This window comes from Gymnoscopelus microlampas (assembly GCF_963454915.1).
Source record: "Gymnoscopelus microlampas genome assembly, chromosome: 18".
Lineage (NCBI taxonomy): Eukaryota > Metazoa > Chordata > Actinopteri > Myctophiformes > Myctophidae > Gymnoscopelus > Gymnoscopelus microlampas.
In genome coordinates this window covers 25,260,368-25,270,528 of record NC_139955.1, presented here as the reverse complement: position 1 = coordinate 25,270,528, position 10,161 = coordinate 25,260,368, and the positions used below count along the sequence as shown (strand labels likewise).

The window sequence follows — 10,161 nt, the reverse complement described above, 5'->3', positions numbered from 1 at the left end:
TCCCTTACCGACCCCCACACCAAATTAAATGTAAGCTTTATTTTTATTGTGTATTATGTTGCCTATATTATTTAGAACCGACGTTTCGATACATGTGGCTCTTCATCAGGTCATTTTTGAAAATTACCTGAATGACCCCTATCCTATCTTATCAAAGGGTCAATTAAGTAAGGTGCCATGAATGTGAGTGTGTCAGAATCTGGGGGCTAAGATGTATGCAGAGAATGAAAACAACAACAACATCTCAAGTGACCACACAACACTCACACAAACACCTCGACAGAAGAAAAGGAACGCGGACAGAAGTCCTGAAAGATGGAGCATGTGTGCATACATACACGCTGAGGAAGGCTTGACGCCGAAACGTGTACGTGTATGCTGTGTCTGTCCGTGCATATGAATTAAAGTACCAGAAGGACTTCGGAGTGCTGGCTATTGCTTTATTACTGTGAATCGTGCACCCGCAAACTGCATTATATACAGACTGAGAGTGCTCGTTTTTGTTTTCTACATGGAGCATGTGCTCAGCGCATTACATTTTGAGATACAGTATATTGTGTGCAATTGATAATTATGGTCTAAGGGAGGCACTAGAGGAGTTATGGGGTGACCAAAATCAGTAGGGCCCATCTTCCATGTGAATAATAATAATTGCAATTTAAGGTAAAAAATTATTAACTCATGGGAAGGATGAAATAGATATGTTGAAATATTGATTGTACTGTACATTGTTGTTGAATTCTGAACGGAACTGGGAACAGTAACTCTATAGGTCATGCCAGTAACGGCACAGGCTGTGATTTATCTTGTTCGGACTCACTAACACTTTATAAACACTGGTCAGTTGTTTACTCTATTTATCTCTTTATCGTTTTGCTTTACCTATTTATGTGGGTGTATTTTCTTTGACATGCTTACTGTATGTTTCTCTCTCTCTCTCTCTCTCTCTCTCTCTCTCTCTCTCTCTGTGTGTGTGTGTGTGTGTGTGTGTGTGTGTGTGTGTGTGTGTGTGTGTGTGTGTGTGTGTGTGTGTGTGTGTGTGTGTGTGTGTGTGTGTGTGTGTGTGTGTGTGTGTGTGTGTGTGTGTGTGTGTGTGTGTGTGTGTGTGTGTGTGTGTGTGTGTGTGTGTGTGTGTGCATGTTCAGCTGCCTTGAGCGCAGAGGTGGAAGAGAAGCTGGTGAACCACCTGTTGTCTCCAGAGCGCTACAACAAACTCATCAGACCTGCCGTCAACAAGAGCCAGCAGGTCACCATCTACATTCAGGTGTCCCTGGCTCAGCTTATCAGTGTGGTGAGAACACACATGCATTACTGTACATACACATACACATACACATAACATTGATGTAGACATAGACATAGACATACAGATACACAGGGTTCGATTAAAGGGGGTTGCATGCTCGGTCCGAACATCCAAACTTTCTTTGCACAGGTTAGGCTATAACTACAAGATGACGTTATTCAGAACTTTGGATAGGCAGTCTCAGAACTTTCTTTGGATGCTCTTGCTGTACCCCTAGATGTTCTGACTGTCCTTTAACAGAGAGGTCCTCTGTTACCTATGTTTGCACATGTAATGTAACCCTTATTTATTGATCATATTTACACAGCATATTTGCACTTTATTAATTTGCACAGTGATATTTTGCACAGTAGAGAAAGGACCAGTCATGATTTTATTGTTTATTGAATGCTTTTAACATTTTGAGTCGTGTTTCCTGTCCAGCTGAGCTAACTAGTTCCACCTGTGGGGACAGAAATACTTGGTGATAATCATGATGGGCAGGTGCAATGGCCCTCATTTATCAATGGAGCGTAAAAAACAAGCGTAAAAAACTTAAATCTGGCCGTTGGCCAACGTCCAAGTGGCATTTATCAAGGGATCCTATACAGCTAATCCTAGCGTACATTTGGTCAGAGCTTTGATAAATCTCACGGCTGAAAACGAGAGTCATTTAAATGTCACGCCCTTAAATATTCTTGAAACGCCCCGATTTTATGACATGAAGAACCAGAATACGACCAAACAAAGCATGGAAAGCCAATAAGCTTTCACACACACACACACACACACACACACACACACACACGCTCTCGGATAAGCGCTTGTATATTTTGAAAATAGCAGGTCTACAAGCTCACAACGCGTGGTGATGCGATGCGTTGTGAGCTTGTAGATCTGCTATTTTCAAATAGCCAATGCAGACAGATCTGCAATCTTATCTGAATGACTGTTGAAGCAGTTTGTTTAAATTAGTTTAGAAAATGTTATATTTTCATAGGGATTATTTATTAGTGTGATAGATATACATTTAGGTGTGGATACATGTGTCCAGATGCCTGTCAGATGGTGAGGCAATGCTGCTCCGCAGGTCTACAAACAAACGGGTGCAGCCAAAGTCAACAACTGCCTCCGACCTGACGTGAGATCTGAGCGGGCCGTATGCTAAGGTCCAAGTCAGGATATATTGATAAATGCCGAAAGTTGCGGTGATCTCGCCATACGCCCATTATTTGGTCTACACCGCGTTGATAAATGAGGGCCAATGTGTATATGAATGAGTGCAATAGTAAGAGCAATATGTATGAGAAGTATGTAATGTTAAGTGATGACTGTAAGCTTAAAGGACAACTTTAGTTTTTTACAACCAAGGTTTATGTTTTAGATTGTAATTAAAGTAAATAAAATATGAGTGTTAAAAAAAAAAATACTGCTTTCTATAGTTTTAGCAATTTTCGCGATCTTTTTTACAGTGGGCGGGGGCATTCTGTCCGGTGGCTAAATATGTATTTTTTTACACAATAACCCGGTGTTTTCTTTATTACTATTTACAGTAGCTCTTCTAGCCCCCAAAAACTCACATCTGGCCATCAAAGACCACAGGACCTTTTTTATTGTGTAAAAAAAAAATATTTAGCCACCGGACAGAATGCCCCCGCCCACTGTAAAAAATATCGCGAAAATTGCCAAAACTATAGAAAGCAGTTAATGAAAAAAAAATAGCACTCATCTTTTATTTACTTTAATTACAAGCTAAAATATAAACCTTGGTTGTAAAAAAACAAAGTTGTCCTTTAACAGTTACCTGTTCAAGTTGTGCTGATTGGTCAACGGTTGGGTGGGTGTGTTTTATTTTAGTTATTTATAAGTCCTACACACTGCTAAAGTAATCTCCACTGTTTTTATTGCACTCCCAAGGTTTTCATCAGGAATTTCAAAATTCCTGATGAAAATCGAAATGTTGAGAGTGCTATTACAACTGTGGGGCTTGTTTTACCAGTGTGCAGCTGCAGATCTTGTTTTTCTTGATGTTGAACTCTTATTTGTCCTGCACCTGGGCATTTGAAGTGGTTGTGCGTGCATGCATTTGTTCTGATGCCAGCCACGGGTACTGCACTGCTGTATAAAAGTCACACATTTTTATATCAAAGTTTTTAACAAGCAGCTGTACATGCTAAATCAATGACGATGTGCGATGTGTCTATAAATCGTTTACAAACTTGCTGCCGTAGGCCAGCTTCGAGTGGCTGCATCTCTCCTGCCATTGTCTGTCTGCATGTGTGCTTTCCGCGGCTCTCTGGCAATCGCTGCTCCAATCGAGCTACTAGTCTCATGACACGAGCCAACCTCCAGAAGGTACAAACACCTCTGTAATCCCCCTCTGAGTGACCATAAACACATCGTATCGTAAGAAATGGCATATCCTCTGTACCTCCGTGATGAATTTCCCATAGCGTGTTGGAAGGGATATCCAGGTATTAAAACGGTCGCTTCCAGCTCTGGCTATACACTGCTTATGGCTCGAGCGGGGCCGCCGTGGCATTTGGTGCCTGGCATTTAGAACATGAATGGGCATTTGTCTGTCCAAAGTTTTTTTCAGACAGGCCAGCCAAATAAAGTTTGCACGTCGGATGGACTATTTTGAAGCATGTACCTTATAATCACTGACCTATGTCACATGTAGTAATATTGCTGATAAGCATGAATGTGTCCTGTCCCTGTTCCAGAATGAAAGAGAGCAGATCATGACCACTAACTGCTGGCTCACTCAGGTGAGACATTCTTCATGTTCTACCATGTCTCTGTGTCCCCTGAACGTCATACTGCTCCTTACATGCACACACCAGATGCAGCTATCTCAGCACACTACTATGTAACACTGCACACACATTCTTGTGTATGATCTTGTATGTATTTTAGCTTATTTCTTAATATTGTGTGTGTTTGTTGTACACTCCCTCAGGTGTGGAATGACTACAGATTAATGTGGGATCCTGACGAATATGAAGGAATAAAGAAAGTCCGCCTCCCCTCACAACATATTTGGCTACCAGACATCGTCCTCTACAACAAGTACGTGTGTGTGTGTGTGTGTGTGTGTGTGTGTGTGTGTGTGTGTGTGTGTGTGTGTGTGTGTGTAGACAGAAGCTTGACCATTACAGGTCCATTTGCTTCCATTTGTACACTTTCAGAGTTAAATGAACGCTGAGGATTTTACTTTATATGTTGTAGCATTGTAAATTATGAGTTTACATTTAGCTCTGAATCTTTAAGCCCAGCTTTAACACTTTCAGAGTTAGAATACTCTACTCTAGGTATGTGTCACGTTCTCACACCCCTGTGAGCTGGCTGACGTAATAAAGTGACGTTGAAGTGTTATCATCAGTGGCCCATTTAACCAACAGCTCGCCAGCAAGTTGTCCATTTTTAAAGCCACATTCCCAGTGTCAGCTTTTGTTAAAAATGTTTTCAGTGTGATTATTTTCAGTCTTCCATTTCCGTTTCCTGTTACTTCCGAGGTACTGTTTGTCTGTCTTGGGATTCTTCAGTAAAGGAATTGTTTCCACTATCTGTCAGTGAGTCTGCTTTTGGGTCCGTCCACCTACCTATCGCCATGTCAGCACGATCTGACGTAATTATGGCCTCAGCGGACCCCAGCGTCCTGAGCCAGGCAATCATCAACCAGGAGCAGCGTTTGGATCGCTATGAGCAGACGCTGCAAACTATAATGGACCAGTTGAGTAATATCTCTGCCAGACTGGCCACTCCCCGCATGGAGACAACCACCACCACCACATCACCACACACAGCCACCCAACTAGCTACTAAGGCCTCTCCCATCTCTGAGCCCCACATTCCACCTCCATCAAAGTATTCTGGTGATCCTAACAGCTGCCGTGACTTCCTTACCCAGTGTCAGTTAGCTTTTATTGCCCAGCCATCTCGCTATTGCAGTGAGGCAGCCAAGTTAGCTTACATTGTGAACCTGTTGGAGGGAGCCCCACTTAGTCTGTTCAATGCCCTCTTTGAGCAAGGTTCCCCCACAGTCCGGTCCTTTGCAGCCTTTGCAGCCGAACTGAAGCGTGTTTATGACCACCCTGAACGGGAGCAGCAGGCAGGTCACCACTTAATGAGATTAATGAGGCTGCGGCAGGGTAAGCGTAGTGTTCGTGAGCCCATTCAGATAGGTACACCCCGGTTAACCCCAGAAGAAAGGCATAGACGTATGTCAAGTCGTAGCTGCCTTTATTGTGGTGAGAAGGGTCATTTCCTTGCCGTGTGCCCCGTACGGCCAAAGGATGATCAGTAGCAAGGGGCATATATTGATGAGCTGTGTCCATACAGTAGGTCACCTCATTCTTAGTGGCTAGGTTGTTATGGTGGTCCCAGAATATTGAAGTCACTGCCCTCATTCAGGAGCAGATAGAATTTCACAGACATACAGTAGCACTTGTTGACCAATTAGGTATACCCAATTGAGCCATTGACTAAAGCTATTGAGGTCAGTGACCAAGATCAGGGGTTGCCAAACTTCTTCCGCCCAAGACCCAAAAGATATACAGTATTTGATATCTCCCCTGGAACCACTTACAGAAATGTAACTTGTTTTTTTATGGTGTGGCTCTGAAAGAGGTCAAGCCATCTCTAAGAGGGTGTGTCTGTCTGTCTGTCTGTCCGTCGGGAGCTAATCTCGCAAAAATCTTTTTTCCTTTCCTTTCTTTAGTCCTTTTTGTCTCGTCCCCCTGGAGGACTGGAGGTGGGGCAGCAAGATGTAGGGATTACATGGAGAATTAATGTGACTAGAGGTTCGGGCCGGCCCGAACATCTAGAGATTATTCCCTCCCATGAGGCCCAGTGGTAACTTTTCTCTTCTCGATAGAGGGGGTGTTCAGAACAGATACACATAAAGTCCCACAACACCCCCAACGCATTCCCATATTCAAATAGCAACATAAACAACACAATAAACACACTTTTTGACAAACAAGTGCATCATGGAAAATCAATATAGAGAGCTTCAGCGGACACACCCACAGCGTTCAGACCAGAACCCAACATCCCTATTCTGAGCAATGGGGGCATGTCATAATAGGTGAACATTTAGTAGGAAAAAAATAAAATATAGGTGAACAAAGCCCAACATTCGCCGAAAATAGTAGATCTATAAGCTTGTAGATAATCTTTTTTAGCTATTTTGACTTAGCTATTTGAGTACAACAAAGTGTACAGGGTTTAAGCTTGTGTAGTGTGGTTATTAGCGTGCGTTTATAGTTCTTTGAATACTTTCAATGTACTGCAAGCAATGGCCATTTTCATGACAGCCTTATTTGTACAGGTCTGAATATTCAATGCATTTACTGTTTATAAGGGTTGAATATTATATTTGGGTCTGACTCAGCCCAGGTCTAGGTCCGGGATGGGACAGGAGGTCACAATAGACAGGTGGTCCCTCTACATATTTAACCAGTCTGCATATTCACAGAAGGCCTGAAGCATTAGAGAGCAAGTGTGATGGCTGGATTCTTGACCTGCTGTATAATTGATAGGCCATTGATGTATAATGCAACACCTGCAGCCTTGTCGAGAAAGAAAACTCAATCTCAGCAGATTTGAGGTGGGGATGGGCAGTTGATGCCACCTTCGGTTGTGTCCTGGATGGATGGTTGTCACCCACAAACTGTTGTTGAGGTCCATGCTAACTGCTACCTCACTGTCGCCAACCTCTGATGTATTCACATTTGTTTTTAATTCCACCTCAGCAGGCACAGAATAATGGTCACTACCCTTAACATTGATTGTCCAAATGAAACGGTTCACTTCGCTTCACCGTAAGAATTAGCATGCCAACAGAGATTCTGTTGATCAAGCAATGCACTTAACTGGTTGGGTAAGCTTCCTTTGAAAACAAACTAATACCGACAGAATTTGAGTTATTGCATACTTTAGATTCTAAAGATGGTTTGTGTGTTTATGACTGAGAGGTGTGATGGGTTCTGAGAATGTTATTTTTGAACTTTTCATTTGCATAGTGCTCATTTCTATTTCTTCCTGTTTCCTCTTTTCTCCTGCCTTCTCCTTCTCCCACCCCACTCAGTGCTGATGGAACATATGAGGTCTCCTTCTACTCCAATGCTGTGATCTCCAACAATGGCGAGGTGGCCTGGCTGCCGCCTGCCATCTACAAGTCAGCCTGCAAGATCGAGGTGCGTGACTTCCCATTCGACCAGCAGAACTGCACCCTCAAGTTCCGCTCCTGGACCTATGACCACACCGAGATCGACCTCATACTCCTCAGCGACTTCGCCAGCCGCGACGACTTCAAACCCAGTGGTGAGTGGGACATTGTCTCGCTGCCTGGACGCAAGAATGAAGACCCCAATGACATCACCTACCTTGACATCACATACGACTTTATCATCAAGAGAAAGCCACTGTTCTATACCATCAACCTGATTATTCCCTGCGTCCTGATCACCTCCCTGGCCATTCTGGTGTTCTACCTCCCGTCGGACTGTGGGGAGAAGATGACACTGTGTATCTCAGTGCTACTGGCCCTCACTGTGTTTTTACTCCTGATTTCTAAGATCGTGCCACCTACGTCCTTAGCAGTGCCTCTGATTGGGAAGTACCTGATGTTTACCATGGTGCTGGTCACCTTTTCAATTGTCACCAGCGTGTGCGTGCTCAACGTGCACCATCGCTCCCCTAGCACGCACACCATGCCCCCCTGGGTCAAACGCGTCTTCCTGTATCGGCTTCCCTCCTTCCTGTTCATGCGCCGGCCTGGCAGATCCAATATCCGTGAGAGGTTCCGGAAAAAGCACCAGCAGCGGTCATACTCCGACCTGAAGCTCCGGGGGGCGGATGGGTCGCTGTCATCCGCGGGCGCCGGGGGATCCGGCAGCCCGGCGGGAGTGGTGGACTCCTCCTCGTCCTTCTATGTGAATGAGGAGTCGACCAAACGCTACAGCTGGAAGATCAGTGACATGTCTGAGAACACAGAGTTCAGGAAGAGGATGACACTCAAGTGCAACATTGACGTGGAGGAGGCGGTGGACGGAGTGCGGTACATTGCTGAGAAGATGAAGAGCGAGGATGATGACGAAGGGGTGTGTATTGGACAAGTGTGTGTGTGTGTGTGTGTGTGTGTGTGTGTGTGTGTGTGTGTGTGTGTGTGTGTGTGTGTGTGTGTGTGTGTGTGTGTGTGTGTGTTTAATAAGATGCACATAACACTGTGTGTAGTTGACACAAAACAAATAAACACTATTGCTTGTTTGGATTATTTTTATTTTTAGCTGGGGCTCTAGTTCTCATGTTGATGTTTGCATTTCATTTATTCAAAAAGTAGCATATCCAGTGTATCCTACAAGTTACAATGCAATCTATAATCATGTCAAATAAGCATTCAAGGAGGACTTGATAATGCATATTCTCCCGGGCAGGCAGAAGACACAAGATTACAAAGTATGCTTTTGTGTTCTTGGAGAAATTATACATTTAAATGTGTGTTATCTGATAATGATTAGTATACAGAGTGATTGTACAGAGTTGTACTCAGCTTTGGAAGAGCAACTTTGATTTGTGCATGTGTCCAGGCACCCCATTTATCACGCTGTTGTGCATGTCTAAAAGCAGCCACGCCATCAACGAAGCCCAAAACACAGCCCACAGAGATTCACAGTGACCGCTCTCGCAGCGAATTCATCACAAACTGTACACGCCATGCTTTCATTATCATATTTCAAGACAGCATTACAACAGTTGTCTTAGTCTATTACTGTAGTCTGGCACAGCAGTGTCTCACATACATAGTTTGAGATACTAATCCCAGGCATAGTTAAGCGTATAGAAGACAGGAAGTAGCAAATTCTAGCCTTTTCAATGTGAAGGTATAGGTCATCAACATGTTATGTCACTGTCAGCATATTTAGACAATGAAAGTTAATTCTGGTATATGAATGGGTGTTGCATTTAACATATGTTCTCTTTGTCACTAGATCATTGAGGACTGGAAATACGTGGCCATGGTGATTGATCGTCTGTTCCTATGGATCTTTGTGATGGTGTGTGTGGTTGGGACCCTTGGCCTATTCATGCAGCCCCTCTTCCAGAGTTACAACACCCCCATTATTGATGACATCTGACCTTTGACCTGAACATCAAACCCCTTGACCTCAAAATGGACTTAAGCCCCCCACCCCCCACCGCAAATAACAAGATGACAAACATATCTGGCAAGCATTCCAATCTCACAGATTTTTCTCTTTTCTCTTGCATATGGCAGGGACAATAAGTGACTGTAATATGCCTCACCTCTTTACTGCCTCCTTCCTTACTCTCAGCCTCTCCTTCATCCTATGAATTTCCTTTTATCTTCTCCACTCATATGTTGCCATACTTAGCAAAGCTGAGAGATCAATTTACTTTCATTTAAAACTGCGACGTAAAACTACTTTTCATGGGAGATATGGGTGGAGGAATGACAGAGCTTTCCTCCTTTTCTGTAGACAGAAAGGCTCCCTGCTGCGTCTGCAGCGGAACGATTGCAATTGAATGGTCTGCAGTTGAATGGGGGTAGACACAGTTTTTGAGGATATGTTTTAAATTGGTACCTCTGTGCATGGTTCATAGAGGGTCATCTGGTCATTTCCGTCAGTTGATTGGTCGATCGGCCCATCCACAAGATGTCTCGAAATATACTGGCTGGATTGCCATGGAATGTGCTGTGCACCTTCATGCTCCCTGGAGGTTGAATTCTACTGCTTTTGGTGATCACATGGCCTTTCCTCTAGCGTCCCATCCATGGTCCATAGAAAGTCACCTGGCCATTTCGGTCAGTTGATTGGTTGATTGTTCCATCCACAAGATGTCTCAAA

The 10,161-nt window shown here is 43.8% G+C and overlaps 1 protein-coding gene across 1 annotated transcript in view; it reads left to right on the top strand.

Moving 5' to 3' along the window:
* Positions 1 to 9,854, top strand: part of LOC311065391 (neuronal acetylcholine receptor subunit beta-2-like) — a 23,646-nt gene extending 13,792 nt beyond the window's left edge. The window contains exons 2-6 of the mRNA XM_084085715.1: positions 1,146 to 1,291; positions 4,012 to 4,056; positions 4,248 to 4,357; positions 7,380 to 8,394; positions 9,283 to 9,854. Of these exons, the coding sequence (XP_083941841.1) occupies positions 1,146 to 1,291; positions 4,012 to 4,056; positions 4,248 to 4,357; positions 7,380 to 8,394; positions 9,283 to 9,429 (1,463 nt within the window). The 3' untranslated portion in view covers positions 9,430 to 9,854. The remainder of the gene's footprint in view (positions 1 to 1,145; positions 1,292 to 4,011; positions 4,057 to 4,247; positions 4,358 to 7,379; positions 8,395 to 9,282) is intronic.
* Positions 9,855 to 10,161: the final 307 nt, after the last annotated feature.